Source organism: Sycon ciliatum, chromosome 10 (genome assembly GCF_964019385.1).
Source record: "Sycon ciliatum chromosome 10, ocSycCili1.1, whole genome shotgun sequence".
In the NCBI taxonomy this organism is placed as follows: domain Eukaryota; kingdom Metazoa; phylum Porifera; class Calcarea; order Leucosolenida; family Sycettidae; genus Sycon; species Sycon ciliatum.
The window spans coordinates 25,962,595-25,987,594 of record NC_088652.1 but is presented as its reverse complement, the minus strand read 5'-3'; the positions used below and the strand labels follow the sequence as shown (position 1 = coordinate 25,987,594).

The following is a 25,000-nucleotide window of genomic DNA, read 5'->3' as shown; positions in this document are numbered from 1 at the left end:
ACAGGATTGATTTTCCCATTGTCATAATTATTCTATTGATAGATGGCCTTCGGGTAAAATCAACTGACTTGTGTTCTGTGTGCTACGAGTATAAGGGTTCTTTTGCTATTAGACTGGCTGGTATAAAGGGGGTGCATGTCTCACGTGCCTGCATAAACTCCGGTACTTGGGAGTCAGGAAGCTAGCAGTCGAACTATGGGGGTCATATCCTAGTGAGACTGAAGACTGTGAGGTGCGATTTCTCACAACTACTTAGCGTACTCGGGTTCAAGCTTTGGACTGGGAAATGTAATATTACACCTTGTACCACTGCCTGGCAACAGTATAATAATGAAGCTATTCTTATAGGAATAGCAATCGAACATCTGAAATTTGTCATGGCTTCAATATTTGAAAGAAAATCCAAACAGAATCAGCTGCACGTTAGCAAAGCTGTGGAGAATCGCGTTGGGGAGCACATCACTATTTCTGAAGTAAAGACGGGCGGACGCATAGAGCGTCATATTATCCCACTAAACGTGTCGATGAGGTTGTTCAGCTTGCTCTACTTAAATCCCTGAAAAGCCAGCATAATGATAGTGACCTGGTTGGATCGGCTGATCAGGTGACTACTGCAACATTGAACTAGCCACTATATGCACGCGCAGACGCGTGGCTAACTCTACAAACACCAAACTCACGCGGAGAAGTTGATTTCGATTCCGTCATTGGCACCATTAAACCAAATTCATGGACGGCTATTTCAGCCTATTTGGATGGGTTCTTCGTCCAAAGGAAAACTACGCAATGCAGACGCCACAAACAGCCAAGATTGCGCACGACGACGAGCCCACAAGTTTAAGTGCCTGTTTGTCATTTGCTGCTTCATACACACCAGGAGACCTCGATGTCACCATCCATTGCATCTGGTTATCGCAGATGCAATTCTCAGCTACAGCTCAAGCTCAGTATTGCTGCGTCTAATGTCAACGCTGGTTGCGTGAAGCAGCTATAACACTTTGGACCGCTTCAAGAAGTCAATTGTGAAAGCACACATCTCCGGGCGGTTTGTACAACCAGCTGCCTAAGTCACTTCGCCTTCACTTTTACCACCATTGACAACGTCAATCGTGCTGCACCAGGAAAGCGAGTGTGAGCGTCAAACAGCAGAGCTGGGTATCATCGAACAAGCGTCCAGAACGTTGCACCACTACCTTCAAGCAGTGCCATAGCGCATAAGAAGACAACGCCTCCGCAATTATCAATGCTCCATACTGTAGACAGTATTAAAGCTGACAACTCGGCCATGAGGCCTCATCGATGCAGCTACGAGCCGAGTTGTCAGCCCTGGTGCAAAGGTGGCACCACAGACATTAACAGACCACTCGATGCTCTGGCGCCAGAATGATTATCAACATCATAGTGCCGGGCTGTTTGCCACATGACTACTATCAACGGCAAGTGCACCCACTGTTGCCTCTGGAGAGGATTTGTCGAAATTCCAAATTCAACTGGACCGGCCTTCGCGGAGCAAAAAAAAGGGCCCCGAGTCTTGAAGCTATTGCCTTTTTGGATACTGAAACTTCAGCTTTGGTCGAGGCAAGAGAGGCGGTACATCAGTATAACATGCTACTGTCCTTATCAGGAAATCCTGGCAGCATGAAGGCCTTCTACCCTAAGTCCCACGGTTTGGACCGCAGTAAGCTTACAGAGAGTCAATACCAAGCTAATAATCCCTGTGTCAGTCACTCCATGTTCTCCAGATCACTTGGACTTGGAGACAATCAAGAGCATTCTGGATGATCTACAGCAGGGTGTCGGTATTTTACGACTCCCTGATCTACAGCATCTCTATCAGTGTCATTCAGTGGGACACCAGGTTGTCGTAGGCGACCAGGAAGTCTTCAGTACACCTTTCTTTTTACATTGATTCATTTTCCTTTTTTTTTATGGTGAAAAAGGAGAAGGACAAAATGCTACGAGTTATGACTAAGTGTCCACCAACATAACCAGATCTTATACAGTCAGCGTGTGCGACAAAATGGCACAAAACTGACAAGGAGTACTGAGACATTTTGTCGTTCTCCTTTTCACCATAATTTAATTGGCTCACCATCCGAGTTGAATTTTCCTTTTTTTGATTCATTTCCTTGCTTTTTTCTCTTTTTGTTGGGCACGCATGAGCGGTGTTGATACCGAGGCCCTCGGTCGGTTTAGCCGCTTCTGCCCCGTATCCACAGCTTCCCCTGCCTTCGTTATGTGCCACTTCGCCAGCTCTGCTAATTCTTGCTGACGTTTTCACCGTGGTGGCTTGTGGCTATCTTGTAAAAAGAAGGAAAAAAACTGCAGCACCTGAACAGACAATAGGGGGATTTCCCAGAAGCATTTTTTGACTGGGCGGTGTCATTTACTGGAGATTGGCACCTACTCGAGCCACTTCAACCTGTGATTATGGACATTTATTTCCCGCTTGGTTTAGAAACATCTACTTACGGCAGTCGTGAGTCAGTCAAGTGTCAAGTCAAGTCGGCGGGATAGCGCAAGCTCCGGTGTGGAGAGCGAACACCTTTCTTATCTCCTTATCTCCCGAAAAGAATTAAAACCTGTCAACTTGGGACGTATTTAGCTTGCAAGTATGCTAACCATGCATGATGTAGAGGTCAGTAGAGCTACTCCTTTTCAATGCATGGTTAGAGTGCTCACATAGCATGCCACTTTATATTTTTTATTAATTTATATCGATAAAAGTAAAGTGAGCGCACTCATACCACGGGAACAATGGAACAATATTTTTATGATTTGAACATCATTTGAACGTCATTTTCATGATATGAGTGCGGTCACTTTACTGTCATCAATTAGGTTTCTTGTATTCACGCCGACCTTTTAATTAATTTTTTAAGTTATTTTTTAAACCTCTATAAGTCATGCCATGTGGGCCGCGGCTACCTCCCTTGGACCCAAGTATTGGCTGCCCAACCTGGAAGGAGATTTCCCTACCGCCGTGGCCAGGTGTGCCAATGATGCATAAGACATTCTGCTTCAAGTGCTTGGCTTGACCGGGCCAATCGAAATCTGCTTCTGCCTCTCCTGAATAATTACACCGCAGAAGTATAAAATACCGTACTTACGCACGACGGAGGAAGGTCGAGAGCCACACGCCGACATGGACATCGCGACGGCTGCTTTATTCTTCTTCAAGCTGTGGCGATTTGTTCAGCAGAACCACTTGCCGACGAGATCACGGAATTTAAGAAACAAAACACACGTCCCTTTTCGCTTGCTCTGGCTCTCGATCACTCGGACTCGGGAGAAAAAGCTTCAAAGCACGTGCGATGAACCATAAACGGTTTTTGCGGCAGATCATCAACTGCAAGGGCCAGGGGCAAATACGGTTGATCAGCGACAGCTCTTGCAAACGGTGCACCGGTGGCCAAACATGGCCTGCATTTTTGTATCGTACATATTGCACAGAATCATTTTCATACAATTGCATGCTATATAGCGCTAGATGCTGTGCACCGGTACGGTACGCGGTCGGCCGGGCCGGGTGGCACGTGGATGGAAAAAGCAAAGCTGAAACGTAAAAACATCTACATGTACGAGGTGATTCGCAATTTTTGGACATGTCACAAATCAGTTAAATACGGAAGTAGAGTCCTCCTGATCCTGAGTCGTTGTCCTTTCATTGTGGACAAATCTTTGACAAGAGTGTCTTCGTGTGGTCCTCAAGTTTCTTCCTTCCTATTTTTAGCGGCGAAAGGCGTTTCTTTCTGGGCGTTTTCTTTACTATTCTCAGGTAATGTATTGAGTAATTTTGAAAATTTCGATTAAATAGTAAAATTTAATGGAGGATTCCGTCAACTCTACGTCGCATGACGGAGAGAATATGCACTCAGACACTACACTCGTGGCATACCTACCCCTTGGCTCACTGCGTGGCTGTTCACATTGCCCTAGTTTCCTTTTGTATACCTTTCCTGAACACATACACTTTATTTGAGCTTTAGTAGGAGATCGAGACGCAGTTTTTTTCTTTTTCTTTATTTTTTACAGAAAGGCACAACCTACTCGTAGGAAGAGGGGAGAGAAGTAGAGGACAACACAACAATGGGAAGAGTATGGCTCCACGAAGGAACCTGTGCTGACAAGGCAAGGCAACAATGCCGACCTGTGGTCTCGGCGTTATCGCGAGCTTCCACACAATGAGAGTTTCTGGGGAGAGAAGAGGAACAAAATGGAGAGGGGATTATTGTGCAAGAGAAGACAGAATGGAGCTAGAGGGGAATATTGTGAAAGGCGAGGGTGGGAGTGCAGATGTATGGATGGTCAGGGGTGGAGGACAGGAAAATATAACGCCAGAAGGGGAGTACGCATCCTGATATTTATTCCTAGAGATAGTCAGTGGCCCACACTACAGCGAAGATAGCGGTGCGTATTTTCCTTTGAAGCTTGGAGTCTCTTGAGGGATGGTAGTTTGGTGAATAGGGAAGCCGGGACTGTTCCAGATGTCAATGATGTTGAACGGAAATGTACGCTGAAGGGAATTGGGAGCAGTTGAGGGGAGAGTGTTAACAAATTGGTAAGGGTGACCAGCGGTTTGCCGACATTGCCTGCGAGTGACGGGCTCAGCAGGGGCATTGAGGCGAGGAGGATTTTTCACCATTGGTGTGAGTAGAGGAGGACTAGGCACTAGGCATTGGCGGATAATGCTCGAAAAGGTGGCAGATTCTGCTGGAAAAGCAGTGAAATGGGCAGAACCATACAAACGTTATGGCGGGCAATTCCTCGAATTCTGCTCCATTTCTTTATCCACATACCAAACATGCATGAAACGTACCAGAAAAAGCACCGAATTCTGCCAATTTTTCTGCCGGCATTATCCGCAAAGGCCTTCCAGGCCCGCACAGCAGCTTGTACAGGAATGACAATGCTGCCACTCTCCGCCTTGCCTCAAGGCTCTGCAGCAGCACCTTGGGCCACAGGATGTGCAGGGCCCGTCACTGAACGCGCCTTCAAACGCTTCATATTCCTCCCCCTCCTCCTCCACATCCTCCATAATACAATGCGTCGGCATTGTATTAATTTTGAAGTATTTGTATTGTATTATTTTACTTGGCCAATTGGACATTCCCAACAGACCCTGAACGCTGAAGTCTTCTTTAACAGGCCATGGTAAAAAATAAAGTTGATTCTCAGGTCATGAGCCTGTGAAAATCGGTGCGAGCGAGCGATTTTTTATTTTATTTCCCACAATTTTTTATTTCCAAAGATAGGGTCACACATACATGTATGTACGTCACAGGTTCATATAATTATTTTATTATTCAGGCCAGGGAGTAGAAAAATACCGGTATTTTACTACTCCCTGATTCATGCCTTTCGCATTGACAGTTTTCATGCGCGCATATGCATGCATAGAAATATAAAAAATCGTCGGTGTGCCGCCAAAAATCGGTGCGCGCGTACTTGAGAACCAAAGATAATTTTTACCATGGCCTTACAGTCTTACACTGTTTTTATTTTTTTATTTTTTATGAAAGTGCACTGTGACATGCCTACATAGAATGGAAGAGAACAACAACAACAACAACAACAACAACAACATCAAGAGAACATAGGGGACTACAAAGGGGGTGTAGGTGCTATTGAGCTGTGCCGGTGAGGTAAAGTGCGCTCCCGCGACCAATGGTCTCGGGATCAAGGCGCACATCACGCACCATGGGGCAAGGACGTCACAGCTGGGGCGGCTGAGGCCGCCCCACTTTTTCGGCTTTTTTTTGGAGCACATTGCAACAAAGCACAATGATCCCAGCTTTGCGCAAACGTGACAAATCCTTGTCCCCGATCGTGGATTCGTGGCTTGTTGCAGAAAAAGCCTTTCATTGCAGTTAGGCCATGGTAAAAAATAAAGTTGATTCTCAGGTCATGAGCCTGTGAAAATGGGTGCGAGCGAGCGATTTTTTATTTTATTTCCCACAATTTTTTTTCCAAAGATAGGGTCACACATATATATGTACATGTACATGTACATGGTCACAACATAAATAATTCAGGCCAGGGAGTAGAAAAATACCGGTATTTTACTACTCCCTGATTCATGCCTTTCGCATTGACCGTTTTCATGCGCGCATATGCATGCATAGAATTTAAAAAAAATCGTCGGTGTGCTGCCAAAAATCGGTGCGCGCGTACTAGAGAATCAAAGATAATTTTTACCATGGCCTTACACTGAAATGGCACCAAATGCCTGGAAATGCTTGCAATTGGCTTCAATTTTTGAATTTTTTTCCCGGGGGAGGGTAATAGGGAGGTTTCGCTCTACGGAATTACGTATGAAAATAACGTATGAACTGCACGGAATTTTCATACGTAAAAATCAGAGCTGTTGGGTTTCGCTCTACGTGATTTCTCCACGGCTGCTCAACATGCGTTGTTGCTTTGGAGATGCGTTGGCTGCATGCGCCCACCGTATGCACCATGAACCGAAACCGCGTTTTCCATTATATTTTGCACGTGGTGTACGGTGTGTGTACCTTGTGTTTCGCGCGGCTTGAATGTTGCCATGGACAAATGCGGAAAATGCGAAAAAATATTTCAAAAAGTCCTACGGAGGACCCAACGTAGGAAAGAGCTTTCCTACGGAAATCCGTAGAGAGATTTACGTATGAAAGTTGCCCTCGCTCCCCGGCGCGTACGACATACGGATTTTCATACGTAATTACGTAGAGCGAAACCTCCCTAATGTTTGTCCCCGATCGTAGCGTCTTGTTCGTTTGTTGCAGAATCAAAAAGACTTTCATTGTAGTTGCCGTACACTGAAATGGCACCAAATACCCGGAAATGCTTGCAATTGGCTTCAATCTTGAAATTTTTTCCCAGTGGGAGGACCCCCGGACCCCCTTCCGTGGCCGCCCCACCTTCAAAGTCGGTGCGACGGGCCTGTGGGGGAAAGGGAGAGGAGAAAGACTGTGTGTGAAGAGTGAGAACCTGAGAGCCAGACAATGATGGAGAGAGAGAGAGAGAGAGAGAGGAAGAGATGGGGGGGGGGGGGGGGTGAGTGAGGGAGTGACAGATTACAGTAGTTCAGGAAACTATGGCAATGGACCAACAGCTGCGTTGCTTTCAGTGGGGGGGGGGGGCAATATGGAGAAGTTAGATTGGAGCTGCTGCCAGGCGGAGTAGTGTGCAGGCACTGGCTCAGCGAGAAAGGGGCCACGAAAAGCAGCAAAAAGGAAAGAAGAGAAGAAAGAAACATCAACGCAAAACATTCTGCACTGAGGTGATTCGAGAGCTCTAGCCCAGGGAGCAAGGTAGAGTTCAGTGGGGTGAAGACAAGGTGATCGTTGTGGGACTGGAGACTGTGGACATTTTCCTTGCAGGAGGTTCCGGGATGACTTGCTCAGGAATGTCGTTCCATGCCGCAATGAGGGTGTAGGGGAATGACCTCAGTAGGTAGTTCGGTGCTGTCCGAGCAAGTGGCCATTGCAACTGGAAAGGGTGGCGAGAAGCTAGTTGTCGGCGGCTTCTAGGAGTAGGTGCAGGCGCCGACGGTGGTGGGAGGAGGGATGTCAGCTGGGGTGGACCCTTAATGTAGTGCAACTTGTACACATAAGCTAGCCCTGAGACTGCCCTCTTGAGCTGCAGGCTCTGAAGGATCGTGCCAGGTCTGATGATTCGCATTGCCTTCTCCTGCACCCTGTCATAGCGTGCTAGGTGGGATTGGGCTGCACACATGGTGGCTAGGGGAGCGTACTCCAGGATGGGCCGAATGAACCCCTTATACACGGCAAGGCGGCCCTCCTGACCCAGAAGCCAAGCAGCACGGCGCAAGAATCCCAGGCGCTGGCTGGCCTCGACAGCGACAGCATGGATGTGGCGCTGGAACCCAAGCTTAGAGTCGAATGTGACTCCAAGCAGCTTTAGGTGGTCCGAGTCCGGAATAATCTCGCCGGCAAAGGTGGTTGGTGGAAAGTCAGGGCGCTTTCGAGCATTGCATAAAATCAAGCGCTGGCTCTTGGTGGGCTCGAACTGGATCCGCCATTGCTGGCCCCATGCGGCAAGATTGCTGAGGGTTGTCTGTAAGGATGCTGCCTTCTCCTGGAGGTTGTCGTTTCGTCTGATCAGACTGTACACGGTAGTGTCATCGGCGAAAGAGCTGAGCTTTACTCCATGCGAGAGGCATGGGTCGATATCGGCAGCAAACAATAAGAAGAGTGTGGGGCCCAGGACGCTATCTTGGGGCACTCCGGCAGTGATGGGGTACTTCTTGGAAGCGTGGCCTCCAGTTACCACCTTTAGGCAGCGGTTACTCAGGTAGTCGCGTAGCCAAGAGAGAAGAGGTCCGCCGATGCCTACTCGCTCTGCTTTGTTGAGGAGGCCGATGTGAGAGACGCGGTCAAACGCACCGGCAATATCAATTGCTACTTCTGGGACACAGGTCCCCTCAGCTACAACCTGCACCCATTCGCTCTGGAGTGCTGTGAGGAGGTCAGCTGTGCCACGGGCACGTCCAAAACCAAACTGGCTCAGGCAGCAGGTTGTTGCGCTCCAGGAAGTTGGTGACTTGTTGGTTTATAATGCACTCCATGACCTTGGATAAAATGGAGAGCAAAGACACAGGCCGGTAGTTGGATGGCCTAGATCGAGGTGGCTTCTTGTATACCGGGACAACGTGAGCGAGCTTCCATTGGGACGGTACAACACCGGCACGAAAGCTAACACGGAACAGTTTAGTGATGAGAGCAGCAAGTTCCTTAGAGCACTCTTTCAATACCCGAGATGGAATGCTGTCAGGTCCAGATGCCTTGGATGGGACTAGCCTTGCAAGATGCCGCCGGACTGAAGCTTCTCGGAAATGAACATGCTCTAATGGCTCGTGGGTCGGGGTGGTCACCGCAGGAAGTTCATTGATAGTCAGTTCTCGGTCACCCAAGCTGCATTTCGAGGAGAAATGCTTTGCCAGGCACTCAGCCTTCTCTGCTGAGGTGTGGGACTCCTTGCCATGGCTATCGACTAGCAATTTAGTAGCAAAGGAACATCAGCGGAGTTGCGTGTAGCGCCAGTGGCTTTCTTCAGGTTTGTCCACCACTGTTTATCACTAAGTGACTGGCAGCTGAGTGTGTGGCGCAGTCGATTGACGCTAGACACATGGACGCTCTGCTGTGTGTGAACAGCTCGGTTGACAGAAGCAATGAAGGTCTTGAGGTCATCCCGGTGCGGGTTCTGCCTCCACTTCTTCCACTGCTTCTCCTTTGCCTCTTCTGCAATGGTGCACTCTGGAGTCCACCAGTGAGGGTCAGAGGAACGAGTGGTGACGACTTTGGTGGGGATGTACTGGTCCATGCCTTGCAGGATTGTATTTTTTGTGTATTTTATTATATATTAAAGGATTTCCCAAAGGCTTTGGGACTGTCGAGGGGATCTCCTGCAAGAAGAATATGGCCGAGGTTAATCGCTCGCAATACAGAGTGGGATCGTCTGACATTATCGACTGCCGGCCGTGACCGCGGTAAAACGCCCTGAGTTTGTTCCAGTCAGCACTAGGGCTATAGCCGAGTATAGGGAGGTTTAGTCCCACGTAATCCGTGGGTACTTTACGTGTGTGTACCACGTGATACTCAGTGACCCACGTACAGACATCCCAGCTCTACTCGTCTCTCCTTACCAACTTTCTTTTGCCCTTTAACTTTCTAAACTGTATTCACGACCCAACTCGTGTTTGTCCGAAGTCGTCATCGTCCATTGACTACATTCTAAGTAATACAGATGCTGTCTCAGGCGGTATTGTTCATGACTTTGAGCACTCCGATCACTGTTTGGTATGTGCAACCTTGACCACCCCCGACCCCTACTCTTTCCCGACTGACTGCAACCAGCGCCTGCCCAGTCGGGACTTTTCCAACACCGATATCAAGCAATTGGAGACCCTCTTAGAGTCCGCAAACCTCTGTACTTTCTCTCTCTCTTCCAGCGTGAATAGTATGGTTGACGAATGGACAAGTAAAGTTGACTCAGTGCTGGATTTGGTAGCGCCATATAAACCGTCTAAGCATTACCGACATGCTCCTCGTCGAAAGTGCCCCTTTGTTACGTCAGAGCTACAAGCACTAATTCGGAGGCGCAAAGCGGCCTTTTGCATGTGGCGCAAGGGAGGTTCCACAGACACCAAGCTTTACAACAGCTTTCAGCGCCTTCGCACCCAATGTAACAATCTCTATCGTCGTCTGCGGAACCAGCACTATCAGAGAATTTGTGCCGAATACAGAAAATCTCTGCGTCGCTTATGGGCTACAATCAACTATGTGACAAAGCGTAAACCAAAGTCGTCTCCCATTCTTGCACCTAACCTGAATGACCACTTCCATGCTATAGTCCACGACCCCACAAGCACGTACGACCTGCCGTCTGGACCGGTCCTTGAAGATGCATTGACCTCTTTCGATCGGGTCAGCACTACAGAGGTAGAGCGTGCTCTTCGCTCCCTTATACCGTGCAAGGCACCGGGTCCAGATGGCCTTCTGCCTGGTTTCCTCAAGGCCATGGCGTCCTCCTTGGCGCCTTCTTTGGCACAAATCTTCAGCGTGTCTCTTAGCAGTGGAGTGTTTCCTTCTGCCTTTAAGCGAGCCAACATCACCCCGATCCCAAAATCCGCTCAGACCGACGTCTACAACGCAACGAGCTACCGCCCAGTTTCGCTGACGTCGATCCTGTCCAAAGTGTTGGAATCCGTGGTAATGTCGCAACTATTCTGTCACCTGGACTCGACTGCATTCCTACATGATCACCAAATTGGGTTCCGCCCAAATCGCTCCGTCCATCAACTGCTCTCTTTGGCAATTAATGACTGGTGTCTTGCTCGGGACCAGAGCCTGACCTCTGCTGTCGCGTTTGTTGACCTTAGTAAAGCGTTCGATCGTGTGCAGCATCAGCAGCTACTCTTGGCTTTGCACGAGATTGGTATCAGCGGATCAGCACTCTCATGGTTTAAATCCTACCTTTCTGGCAGAGCCCAGCGGGTCCTCAGGTGCGGTGAGGTCTCTCCATTTCTACCTGTCACTCGTGGGGTCCCGCAAGGCAGTGTCTTGGGCCCAACTCTGTTTAACATCTATGTTCGCCGCCTTCCTGCAACTGCTGACACATCCGGGACGAAATTGCTCGCTTTTGCGGACGACAAAACGGTGTACGCATCCTGTCCGACGGCAAAGGAGGCTGCAGATTTAGTTTCCCACACGTTATCAGCACTCGCTACTGATCTTCAGCAACTTGGCCTGACTATCAATGAGAATAAGACTGTTGTAATGTTCATCGCTCCCAAGCGCTCGCCGGTCTGTCCCACGCCCACTATCTGTATCGATGGTAAAGTGCTGACAGAAGTGTCCAGTGCTCGCTGTCTGGGGGTTGTAATTGACAACAAGCTCTTGTTCACACCTCATTGTGATAAGCTTGTTGCCAAGGTGTCACGCAAAATTGGTGCTCTACGGCGTTCTTTTCGTCAACTGTCCCCGTGCGCTTGTCGCCTTTATGTGCTATGCGTAATTCAATCTGATCTAGAATTTGCATTTCAATCGTTCTTACCCTGCTTATCTGCAAAAGACCGTGGGCGCCTATTTGCTGTTCACCGTCGTGCGATCCGAGCTGCCTGTGGTGCCCATTACTGTGCTGACGTGGACCCCCTTTACCGCTCTCTTAAGCTATGTCCTCTGGACCACCGTTTCTTACAGTTCTTCATTAAATTTATCTTTCAGTGTAAAGTAGCTCACCCGGTTGCCAGTTTAGATTCTCTATTTTGTAGGCACAGTACACCTGCTTACACCACTCGCGGCTCTTCTGCAAATAATCTTTCGTTATGCCGATATAAGACTGCATGCGGGTATCGCTCATTGTCTAGTAGGATTGCTTTACTTTGGAATGCTCTGCCCTTCGAAATGAAGTCTTGCAATACGTCTTCTGCATTTAACGCCCATCTTGCCTGCCTTCTTAATGACGGGCCACAATGTACCCGGTTAAAACAGCTCCTTTTTGAAAATGTTTTCGATGAGTGATGTGTCGCTTTGTTTTGCTCTAATTGGTGCTTTTCTCCAATGTCATGCAGTCGTATTTATTCAGCTTTTATTTCTTGTGTACTTGCATACTGGTATTAGTTTAGTCCCACAATCTGCGATAAAATGATCCGCTGTAGCACCTACTCCACTTTTATGTTTATGTATCTATGTCATTCGGATCTTCCCAAGTTGTACAATGTACTGTTGAGATACCGAATTCAAATAAATCAATACCATACCATACCATACAGACGTTTTCTGATTCACGACATACGGGTACGGAGGCTCACCCACGTTCCGCCAGAACGTGGGTGAAAATCAGAATGGAGCGCATTGTGCGAGCTGTGAGGGTACGGGTGCTCAGCTGAAGAAATTTCCGAAGCACGAAATCAAAATATTCGATGAGCTTCTTTGGCCCGGGTAGCTTCGTCTTTCACCCGGTTTGAGCCTTTCGCTTCATGCTTTTGTTTGTTCCGTGTGACTAAACATAACATTAGGGAGGTTCTGCTCTACGTGTTGGGAACGCGACGCAAAGAATCACGCGAACTTTCTTCGCGTTCCCGTAACGTAAAGAAATGCTGTTCTGCTCTACGTTTCACCTAGAGAAGTCACGTGGAATGTGTACTGGGAATTTCCCCTTCCATATTTGGCAGTTTTCTGCATGCAGTTGATCGATACCCAGCAAATCCGTACGAATTTTCTCTGTGTGTGCCACAACGTAGAGAACCTCATATATCTCCGCGTAGAAATCTGGAGCCAAAACACGCGAAGCCGTAGACTCTAACCCAGACACCTGAGCTCCGGCTCCTCCCTACTGTCGTATTTCCACACCTTTACTTGCGGGAAGTTGTTGGATCGGGCTACTATACAGATGCAGAGTCGGCGCCGCGCCGGTAGATGGGATCACGGTAGATCTACGCGCGGTGTTGGAGTTCAGGACACTCACATAGAAAGGGGACATAGAAAAGCACGGGAGAAAATGGATTACCCCTCTTTGATCCCCTTCGCTCAGCCTTAAAACCCGATTATCAGTTCGCTCCATCTTCCTACGGTGCACTGCTTTTACTATTGTTTTGTCCTATCCCAATCTCAAATTCTCCCCATTATCGTTTGCAAAGCCAGTGCTCCCCTCTTGGATGCACATGTTTCTTTTCTCCTATGTATCGGCGCACAGGAGTAACAACGATTCCGAGACCTTTGGTCGGAGGAGTTACTTTTGCCCCGCCCCCACTTCCATCCAATATGCCACCGCCCCCGCTGTGCAGCATCTGATGGTACTGTGGTATTCAGTAAAAAAAAAAATAAAAAAAAATTGCTTGGTGTTTGTGGCCGTGGGCCGAATGTAGCGCCCGGGGGACGACGTCACTTGTACTTGGGGTATACAGTTTGACCTTTGAACTCTCTCAGGCCAATCAGCCAAAACAAGCACACTCTCCCTCTTTCGCACTGCACTGCACAATGCATGTAGATCTACACCATGGCATGGTAGATCTACCAGTTCCGTGATCATAGTGGATTGGTGATCCACACAATAAACTAAAGACAAGTACAAGTCCATACATATATGGGCTGCCATCACTCATTAGCACTCTGATTGCGGGTCCAGGGATATGTTTACGACTCCCGTTCTCCACTAGCACTGCATAGACTGCCTGTCCTTTCCTGATCAGATCTCATTTTCTCAGTCGGACTCTCATGATCTCTGACTCAGACTCACACAGCTCAGGCCGGCCTGCTTCTGAGTCAGTGTACTGTATCACTATCAGCACCCCAAATTAATATTTTTGTGTTTGTTTCGTTTCGTGCTGAAGTAGATCTAGCGCCATTGGATGCTTGTCACCTTGCAGAGTTTGGTTCCGTTGGATTACTTCTCGAGTCAGCTGCTGTTTGCCATTCGCATCAAGGTTGTGAAGCGCTCGTTTGGATCTCTTTCGGAGTAGGATTACCGTGAACTTACTCGGTGACCTGCAAGGAACTCGATGGCTGCAGCCAATTTCTGGTTTTGCTGAGGACAAGAAAGTCTTCCAGTTGGTAGTCTACTTTCCTACCGAAAGATACAGATGGGTGCAAAGCCGCGTGCGTAGTTGCTGATACAACGGAAGCCAAGAGCGCCAGAAGAAGCAGCATGATGCCCGAAAGCAGCGAGAATTGATGACGACAAGAAGCACTTCCATCGGTAAGTTCTGTGGGTATGTTTGAAATTCCTCGGAAACGTAATCGTCCCAGCGTCGACGCGTCATGTAGTTCACCCGAATTCTACAAAAGGCTGTGAGGAGTACTGGTGGACTTTTGTCTCACTGGTGCATTGTAGATCTACACTGGGGCGAAAAACAAAATATTTTGCAACCTCTTCGGGGGATTGGGGGGGGGGGTGCGGGGAGAGCAGTGCACTTGTGTGATTTGCACTTGTGTGATTTCCACTGCTGTGTCTGCTGTTCCTAAGAAGCTGCAGCTTACACATACCGTCGCAGCACTGGATAGTGGTTGTGCAGGCATTTGCACACTATTGGGCTTTAAGTACTCCCGGTAGTGTAGATGACAGGTGTCTGCTACATTCTACTTAGTGTAAAAAGTATGGCATACCATCCACACAGAGGCTTGATGCGTCAGTCGTAGTTCTCAAGTCCTCAGCTTACAAGGTGGCAAGCATTCTATGACACTGTGGTCAGTTTGACTAAACGCCGGGAGGCTACATGAAGCGCCTGTGTGAATGGCTATGTAGTGAATTGTGGGAAGTCAGAATATTCGCGCCCTACAGGAATAATCAAGCTCTGTTCTGACTGTGTTTGTGGATTTCTTCATTCTTAGGGTCTGGAGGACTAGCACCATGGCGACCAAGACAACAGTGACCACTCGCTGTCTACAAGCATGTCACATATTGCTAACAGCCATGCTGGTAGCGAACAACGCTTCAGCTCTTGCCCCGACAACCGGTAAGCACTCGAAATGCCTCACTATGATGGAGCACACACTTCCGATACATAGCCGTGTACTCGTGGGTCTCCTAATACCTCGCAAGAACTTCAAGTCCTCGTTTCACCTCATATTCCATTCATCTGGACGTGTGTAGTGATTAAAGGGGAAGTGCATCGATTTTTCGAGTAGGGTTCAGAAGAAAGGCAATTTGATATCGGTTCGAATGGCATATCTCTCGCTTCCATACGATAAGCCAAACTTGCCAAATCGCCAATTGTATACTCACGTTGCCATAGCGACCAGCGCAGTGATGACGTACGAAAGGCTTAGCTCCATCACAGAGATGGTCGATCACTGCAGAAATTGGTCATTTTCAATTGTCTTATTGTATCCACGATGTGAAAGAAGCGCTGTGTTCAATGCTGTTAGTGCCGTGAACTGTTTATCGGCCTTCTCCTACATTTCCCTTTGCTGACTGTGCCTGGGAAATGGTCCCTCTAGGAGAAGATGCTTGGTATTCGCCATCTCTCCTGAGACATTTTCAGCAAACTTTCAAACCTACGACATTATTTCATTCGTCAATCTCCACCACCCGTCGTCTCACCTGGCTTCAGAAGATGTTACGAGAGATAGGAGAGTCGCCAGGAAGCATCACATCCATCTTCAGGAAGTGGAAAGAGCAAACGGCATGGAGCTTGGTTGGGGGAAATGCTGAACGTCTGATTCGTCCCAACCAAGATTTCAGCATTTTGTTCGTCACTATTTCCGCTTGTCTGCTGATGTTTTCGCACTCCAGCTTTCTCCTGTCGGTGTCACGTCCCAGTACGCAACCGAGAGGACTACTAATAAACAGTTCACTGCACTAACAGCATTGAACACAGCCCTTCTTTCACTTCGTGAATACAATAAACCAATTGAAAATGACCAATTTCTGCAGTGAATCGACGTCTGTGGTGGAGCTAAGCCTTTCGTATGTCATCACTGCGCTGGTCGCAATGGCAACGTGAGTATACAATTGGCGATTTGGCAAGTTTGGCTTATCGTATGGAAGCGAGAGATATGCCATGCGAACCGATATCAAATTGTCTTTCTTCTGGACCCTACTCGAAAAATCGATGCACTTCCCCTTTAACCCTTTACCGTTTTAGGTATTTGTACAGCAAAAACCGACCGTCATCGTTCATGCCGTAACTTTTTTATTTTTCACTTTTATGATGTACAAAATGGGGTGATTCTGAAAGTAAAAACCCTCAGGAATGCGATGCATGAACTTTCAAGTCCAGAAATGGAACAGAGATTTCACTATTTAGCACTAATAATTATTTGAATTTATTGCCGATCGGGCAAACTGTTGCAATATGCAATAAATCAGATCCTTGCACTGGAGTGGCTCCCTCAGGTAAGTGGATACCAGCTTCGTTCTCTGGGTGGAATGCAGGAGTGTTACCAGTCACAGCGGTGTCAGCATTGTCCCAAGTATTGCAAATATCGACTAGTGCAGGTTGCACCGCTGGCTGTACATAGTACCTGTGCACCACGACCTCTACCGTGAGGACGGCCTATTCCACGGCCGAATCCTCTCTCTCTGCCACGTCCTCTTCCACCATTAGTGGCACTCATCTCTTCGACACTGTCGTCGTCTGTGACATCCATGTCACTCTCACTGGCGCTGCTTTCACTCGCCATGTCATCGTCGCGGTCGTCGTCAGAATAAATATTTTCAACAGGATTGTCTGGCTCCACAAACTCATCTTCGCTGGATGAGGCAGCGACAGAGTCGTCAGGAAGGGTCTCCAGAAGCGAAAGAGCTTGCTCCGAGTCCATGGCTTGCACAGCAGGGCAGACAGTCGTGAGGCCAGCTCGAGCAAAAGTCGAAATAATCTGCAGGCAATACCAAGAGTCGCAGGGTACGCACTTTTCCCAAAGCGCATTTTTCAAGTCGCGATTTTCGCGATTTTTTATATTGCATCACACAAAAAAATTGTCGACACCCTCTGCGCGTACATCTTGGCTACCAGTAGGGAAAATCCCAGCTCTCTGCGGTGAACCAGTCCAGCGCTGTGCGCATAGAAGTCATCGACCACGAGCGGTCGAAATTTGTACGTACAAACGGTAAAGGGTTAATGTGTGCTTTTGTGTGCCAGAGCTATAATTATGCTAGTATCATAGAATACCATCCACAGTACTTCCCCGATTATAAGTCGCACCCCCACTTTCGGGTTTGTGCCATATCGCTTCAATGTACTCACATCAGTAGCACGTTGCGCTCGATTTTAAGTCGCATCCCCTTCTTTGACCGAGAAGTTACGTGTAAAAAGCCTTAAAGGTGTGACTTATATTCAGTGAAATACGGTATAATATATTATGCATTTGGCGCAGATTGAGTATATGCATTTGGTGTAAATTCTCTGGACACCAACTCGCCAATTGTAAAGATTTTGCTGGAAGAGGAGACTAAGAGATGAAGAAACCGCTGATCTATCGTGACTTATTTTGTGTGTGCATGTGTATGTGTGTGGGTGCATTTGTACTTGTGCATGCGTTTGTGTGTGTGTGGGCGCGTGTGCGTGTGTTTGATTCTCTTAGTTCCTCTTCCCGCCTGGTGCTCCGATACATCTGCTCCATCTTCTAGCTGTCATTGGCCATGGGTGCTGATTGCAGGACAGTGCGTGCGTAAGTATGATCACTGCATGGCTTGGCACTAGCAAGTATAAACTGCCCGAGGTTTTTTCATTTTTTTCCCAAATTCTCCAAAAGTAAATGGAGACTTATCGGGGGAGTTTCCTGGAAGTGTGGGTGAGACGAAAGGGAAGTGGAATGGGACTAGGGAAAATACTGTTTGAAGTGTCAGTGTTTGCGATTTTGAGAGGAAAGCATAATGCCAATACTAGCCAGCATGATAGCAACCTTCAACAGTAGGTGTATGTACGGGGCTGCAGTGATGCACACAAATATATTATCGCAAACCAACTGGTTTGGGGAAATCATTGTATAAAATTCTATGCCGTCAACAGTAATCAGTCTTCATATTCTTGACTTAATCTCGTGCAAGAGTGGTATCATTAAAAAAAAAAAAAAAAATTCACGGTTCGCGTGAGACTCGGCCAAAGGCCCAGTTTTCCGCATCCGCAGGAACGCCACCACCCTCTTGGATCAAGGCGCAGATGCAGCTCCAAAACGGTGGGAGGTGAGTAGATCAGACCCACCACAAAGTGGTCAAAGACCGAAATCCCATTCACTGCATCCATGTTTCCCTCGTGCCAGGCCACGAGTTTCCAATTAACTGTGGGTCGCAGCACGGCTGGAAAAAATCCTTCCGCTTCCAAGCAGGACTTGAACCTGGTACCCTCTGTTTCTCAATCATGGTCTTAGACCATCCCACTATGCCTGCCTGGCCTGCGTGGTATCATTAGAGGGCAGCCAAAGGGCACAGTGGCTATGCAGCCGAGTTACGGATGTAAAGATGGCCTATCGTATACATCTGGAGCTAATGTGTGTGAATTTGGAGACTCGGACACAAGTTTTGGTAGAACATGGCATCAGCCTCCATACCGTACATACCGAATACTCAATCTGTGAACAGCTAACTGTTCTGACCTTGTTGGGTTTCCTCAGCGGAACTCAGAGCGACTGGCTGAACCGATATCGCCATGTAAACTGCCCAACAACAATACATTTATATAGCGGCTCCAACATCAACGTCAGGGAGTGCTCTAACGGCACAAAACACACCAAGCTTTATGCAATTCTTGTGTGATGTCTTATTGCTGTTTTCGTTTTGGATGCAGGCAATTCTCAGACTTGCACCCAGAGTGCAGATGGAGTTCTTTGCGCACAATCTTTCAAACCGTCCCTCGATGGAGGCCTGCCCATTGTGAATGACATCAGCTCCGTCGCAAAGCACACAATGCAAGCACTGTAAGTGCAGAATACCCCGTGTGTGTCTTACTTACTGACTTGCACACATTTACACATGCCTATTGCTGAAGCCATGATAGCCAACAAGCTGTGCTAAGCATAGCAACTTGTGCTGGGATTACACCATACAGCGGCTTGTGACAGCTGATAAATTGACTTCCACTAATAAAGACTAGCCTGGTCTACACCACACACCTGATTGCAGTAGCTTTTTCTAGCCAGTGAATCCTGTGTGTGTGTGTGTGTGTGTGTGTGTGTGTGTGTGTGTGTGTGTGTGTGTGTGTGTGCATGCGCATGCACGTGTGCGTGTGTGTGTGGGGGGGGGGGGGGGGGGAGGGGGGGGGGGGGGGTGCATGCGTGCGTGCGTGTGCGCCTGTATATGTGTGTGTGTGTGTGTGTGTTCATTTGTATATTCCTATAATGTGTGTGTGTGTGTGCGTCTGTGTGTGTGTTTTTATTGCAGAACGTTTGAGGGCTACACAATAACCAAGCTGAACGTTGACACTTTCCGCTGCTATTCTAGCCTCAGATCACTGTAAGCTTGTATCGCATTCCGTCTTGCAGACATGTATGGACGACACTGTGCAAATACAGCACATTTTATGTTTGTATGTATGTGTGTGTGTGTGTGTGTATTTGTGTATGTGTCGTGGCCGCGTTTGTCATAAAGAACGATCAGTCTAGTAGCTACCCAGGTTGACGACCAATAAAGTCGCAATCCAAGTTAGCTGGCTGACGCACAACAACTGGTTTCTAATTCCACTTTAACCCGTGTTTATTGGAAACATCACAGTCGAGCTAGATCCGACAGGCGTGCGTGCGGGCGCGCGCGCGCGCGCGCGCGCGTGTGTGTGTGTGTGTGTGTGCTCGTGCTCTTCTTCGTTGCGCTTTCCTTCCCCTCTTGGACCTTTCCGGACCTGAGCCTTCCAAGCTGGACGGTTGTTGGTTTGCGTCTCGGAGAAGCATTGGAGCTGGGTGTCAGGTCGTTGAATGTCTCAGTACTCCCTGTCAGTTTTGTGCCATTTTGTCACACTCACTGACTGTGTATGATATGGTTACGTTGGTGGACAGTTAGTCCTTTCTTCTTATCCATGATTACTTTGGCTCAACATCCGAGTTTGAATATGCGATCTGTTTATATTATTATTATTATTAAATTCTTGCAGGAAAATATCACTGTTTATCAGTGATATGCCGGAGGACATTTTCAAGTACAATTCACAGCTTGAGAACATGTAAGTAAACAAAGAAGATGGTGGTTGATATGGAGTTGTTTATTGCCGTGTATTCCTGCACCTATGCTGAAGACAATCAGTGTTGCACCTGTTTGCACACGTACAACCCCTGGCTATGCTTTGGAACTGTTTTCGTTGCCTATGTCCTCATCTCTCTTCGCTTTGTTTTTCGTTGCCTGGGCCCTCATTTCTCTTTGCTTGCTGGTATTGCTGGGGGAACATATGCTGGTTTGCATTCGTGGATTCCCATGTTGCATGGGCCACGTGTACTCATCTGGCAGAGCTGTGTGAAATATACCGTATTCTCCGGAGCATAAGCCACACCCCCCCCCCATTTTTGCCACGAAATACAGACATCCTACCCTATTTACCACCGTTTATTTGATCATCGGAATATAAGCCGTACCCCCTTTTTTTGGGTGAATTTTGAGTGCTCAAAGTGCGGCTTATACGCCGGAACAATACGGTAATAATAATAATATATTCACTGGTTTAAGGGAAATATGCAAACGGACAAAGTCTGAAGAAGAAATTGACTGTCACCACCAGGACTCAAACCAGGGACCTTCGCTTGGGGCCAGCGACCTTCACTTGAGGCCAGCGATGCTCTAACCACTGAGCTATGGTCTAGCTGCAATCCCAGCAGCACAATGATATGCTGAAAACTATGCATAGCAATGCCTGGTCGTATCCAGGCTCCACGCCACTTTAGTCCCAAAGCTATGACGCAAAATGCTGCGATTAGTATCGTCCGGGGCGCACTAGTTCTCCTTGAGGCCGAAGTTAGAAAGTCTCCGCCGCATCGGTGGTATGTAGGAGTTGCAATATTTTGGTAGAAAGTATATTTTTCGCTGTTAAGTGTATTTATTTCGCAGAGCTGGAGTGGATATATGTGTACCTTTGTTTGCCTGCTGTTTGCTTTGTTTGCTTGCTGCAAACTCTTCCAGGACGCTAACCGGATACGACCAGGTTGCGCTGCCTCCTGGCCTGCTTCAAACGGCAAGCCTGTTGAGAGTTTTGTAAGTTGCAGTTCAGCGGAGGATGCAGCCAGTGTGCTGACAGTGCTGAACACAGCGGAGGCAGAGAGTGGTATACGGAGCAACAAGGGCAAGCATGGCTACTTTATCACTACCGTCTGCGTTTCTGTTATATATGTACAGTTGAACATCGATTATCCGACCACCTCTGGGCAGACAACTGTCAGGCGGTGTTCAGATAAGGCAAATGTTCCAGATAAGAAAAAACTGTCACTCACACACTTTCAGTGGTTATTACTAGCCGCACGACCTTTTTACTTTTTACTTTTCAAAATTTTCGTATTTTTTGAATGGCTCACTACATGCACAGTGCGTACTCTACGGCACGTGCGCCCAAAAAAACTGTTACGGATAATCGAATGGTCGGATAGTCGATGTGCGGATAATCGATGTTCAACTGTGCTCTTGTTAGATAGGTACTCGTGTGTACTGTACATAGTAGTAATATACCTACTTCTGTAGCACTAGCATGATCTAGCATGATCACACTGCGCATGCCCTTGTTCATGGCTTTTTCCCCAATCTACTTGTGCTAGCTGGATGCTTGTGTGCATGGGGATCAGGACACAACAGTTTCATGCTTACGCAATCATCTGAGTACAGTAAATAGTGGATATAACGTGCCCCTTTGATTTTCGATAATTTATCACTATATCCGGTGCATCACTATATCCGATTTGCATGTATGACTGACACATGGCACATGACTGTGCATGAAATGATGCGTACATGCTGGAAAAAGCATGAAAAGCAGCCACGTGTACATGTGGCTGCTTACAGCATACAGGGAAGAATTTTCTCTCAATCACGTCTGCTGCCAGATGCATCCAGGCAACACTGGATCAGTTTTGGAAGAAATAAACTAAATTTGAAGAACAATTGTTTTGTGATCATCACTCTTGATCAGTATATACGATATTTTCCTGTGCATTTGATATGGTTTGCTTCCTGAAGCCCATCACAATAAGCGATATATCGGTATAGCCGATAATAGTGTGTATAGTGATATTTTAGCTGTATTTTTTGTGATTTGATTTTGATTTTGGCGAGTTCGATCATTATAGCCGGTATATCGTTACACCCGGTCACTTTATAAACGATACTCACTGTACAGTCAACTTTGCGGATAACGACACTCGGCGGGGCATTAGAAAAGTGCCCATATTCACGAAGTGTCGTTATACCCGAAGTCTCATTATATGTATACAGTTATAATGGACTTTGCTCTGGGCATGGACATTCTGTCGTTATTCGCGAATTGTCGCTATATCCGCAGTCGGTATTAGCGAAGTTGACTGTAGCGACCAACCAGCTTTGCTTGGCCTTGTTGTTCTGTGTAAGCTCAAGGTCATTCACCCAGTTTATTGTTGTCAGTGCCGCAGTTCTACATTTTTGTGATGCTATGCTGCGAATGAATGCAGTTGCATGCGCGCTCTCCGTTTAGAAACGTCATGTGCAAAAGCATGCCGCATGGCTCATTTCCAGTAAGGTCATTGCTTGCAAATGGCTTTCACTGCTTCTAGTTCTGCTGAGCCTCGATCGTTGCCGGAGGTGGCGGCCCGTCGTTGCGAATGTCATTGCTTGACGTGTTCCTCTGTTCATGTCTTTTTTTGTTCATTGGAACCGTGCAGTCGTATATCCGGTGCTGTGGAGTCCATTCCACTGAAGTTTTTCCGGAGCACACCACTCCTCCAGACATTGTAAGTGGAGCAACGGTGATTCGTCTGCATTCGACTCTCTGTCGTGTCACTCAGAGGGCAGAGTGCCAGGCGACACTTGGTGGTGTATAATATTCCGTTACCTTGGTGACTGTTCGTCATAACTAGTAACTATTACTTGTTCGTCCGTTCTCTTTACTTACTTTATTTTCTCTAATAGGACACCGGGGTTCTTATTATTTCACTGACAGTTCTACCTGCGCCACTATCAGAGACTGTGCTATTTTTGGAGAATGTGCTATTATTGGAGACTGTGCTGTTATTTTTTCAATGCTCCACTATCAAGCCAACTCCAGTCTATACAGGCATAAACTGACTTTATCAAGACTGATTTGCTCAACCCTAAAATCAGGAATGTTGTCAGAACTGATGTTCCACAATACCATGGGTGCCGGGAAGGAAGTAGTAGACCGAAAACCTCTTTACAAATATATGCTTGGCATGATTTACTGTTGTTTTATGGGCAGTCGATATACTTGTTGCATACTCCAATTGTGACCCGCACTACTATTAAAGACTGCTCTTATTATGTCAAACAACCCTCACCCCGGGTCATTATTGGAGACTAGGCTGTTATTGGAGACCTGGGCTTTTATTAGAGAAAATACAGTATACTATTCAATATCTGAGTTACAATAAACTTACTCTTGCTCTGCATGTATGGCTTCTATTCCTCATTCTTGTGTGAAGTCATGTGGAGCAATCAAGTATTAAAGCTTTGCCTGCTGGCTTGTTTGCAAGCAACCTGGAACTGAAAGAATTGTAAGTTTGTGGCGGTGGTGTACATTGACTTAATCTCTTGGGTCCTGAGCACTATTTAAGCAGTGGAGGTCTAGGCACTGTTTGAGCAGTGGAGGTCTGGGCATTAAGCACGGTGTGAGCTGTGGAGATATAGGCATTGAGCATCGTGAGCAGTGTAAATCGACTACTCTGGACACCAGTGATCATGTAGATATTCCAAAAACAAAGTCTTATTAACCCTTTTGGCCTTTGAGAGCCGCCCCATACTTGAAAGCAGAACTTCAAAAGATCGTAACTCGGTCAAATCACGCTCAAACCCAACGATTGGACTAGGCCCTCCCGGCCGTGGACCCACACCTACCAGTAGATGTGTCACTATGCTGCGAAGGAAAACCACCCAAACGTGTATGGACCCACACAAAATCTAGACCCAGGTGGATCCATCGGTCGTTATTTGTCGTTAGATTTTAACTTCTGACGTCATCACTTTCAAGCCCTATCTCCTTCGCAAACCTCCGTGTTGAGTTCATATCATTATCATCACTACATGTAACACACCCACACTACAAGACCTCCCTCTCGCAATTCTTGTTTGTTTTTCTGTTGGTCTCTTCTAGTATTGTGGAGAAGTCTAATCTCTACTACCTTCAGGACAGCATTTTTACGCCATGTCTGCAGCTGCGGGTATTGTAAGTCACTGCTATGTTGCTGGTGTGTGTGTTTGTGTGTGTGTGTGTGTGTGTCCGTTAATGGCTGTATGCTGTCTGTGTGTCTCTGGATGGCTTGCTTTTGGTGTATATGTGTGGATGTAGGTGTATGTATTCACATTCATGTATCCGTGTCTATGTCTGTTTCAGTGTCTTGTGTCTGCGTCTGTGCCTGTTCCGTGTCTGTGTTCGTGTCTGTGTCTGTACCTGTGCTTGTGTCTGCATCTGTGTCCGTGTCCGTGTCCGTGTCTGTCTGTGTTTGAGTCCGTGTCCGTGTCTGTGCCTGTGCCTGCATATGTGTCCATGCCTGTGTCTGTGTCTGCATCTGTGTCTGCATCTGCATCTGTGTCTGTGTCTGTACAGAGGCATGCACATGCACACCTGTCAAATGGGGGGGGGGGGGGGTTAGGGGTCGCAGAGCACCCTGTGAGAGAGCGCCCCCTACTAATTTGCCGATTTTTCATGCTTTTCAACGAAAATGCAGTCGTCAGTTACTACTACAATTAGCTAGTAGAGGGTTCATAAAGGCACATTTTTCTGAGGTGAATTCGGGGGTTCGCCCTGTACTTTGTTGCATTTTGAAGAGGCAAGACAATTATTATGGAAAATGGAGAATGGGTTACGGAGTAATTGTTTTTACAGTATTCACTATTGTGATCATATTTACCCAGTCTGAGTGTGCCAGTTCTGATTCAAACGAGAGTC

General features: G+C 47.3%; 2 protein-coding genes across 2 annotated transcripts in view; one reads left to right on the top strand and one right to left on the bottom strand.

The window, feature by feature from the left end:
* LOC135825796 (slit homolog 3 protein-like) overlaps positions 1-3,371 on the bottom strand; it is a 26,113-nt gene extending 22,742 nt beyond the window's left edge. The window contains exon 1 of the mRNA XM_065338419.1: positions 3,111-3,371. Coding sequence (XP_065194491.1) covers positions 3,111-3,153 — 43 coding nt within the window. The 5' untranslated portion in view covers positions 3,154-3,371. The remainder of the gene's footprint in view (positions 1-3,110) is intronic.
* A 10,382-nt stretch (positions 3,372-13,753) lies between these two features.
* The window catches only part of LOC135825656 (mucin-19-like), a 39,407-nt gene continuing 28,160 nt past the window's right edge, over positions 13,754-25,000 (top strand). The window contains exons 1-10 of the mRNA XM_065338272.1: positions 13,754-14,199; positions 14,832-14,956; positions 17,526-17,612; positions 18,728-18,857; positions 19,321-19,392; positions 20,024-20,092; positions 21,040-21,111; positions 22,761-22,829; positions 23,538-23,609; positions 24,206-24,277. Coding sequence (XP_065194344.1) covers positions 14,851-14,956; positions 17,526-17,612; positions 18,728-18,857; positions 19,321-19,392; positions 20,024-20,092; positions 21,040-21,111; positions 22,761-22,829; positions 23,538-23,609; positions 24,206-24,277 — 749 coding nt within the window. The 5' untranslated portion in view covers positions 13,754-14,199; positions 14,832-14,850. The remainder of the gene's footprint in view (positions 14,200-14,831; positions 14,957-17,525; positions 17,613-18,727; positions 18,858-19,320; positions 19,393-20,023; positions 20,093-21,039; positions 21,112-22,760; positions 22,830-23,537; positions 23,610-24,205; positions 24,278-25,000) is intronic.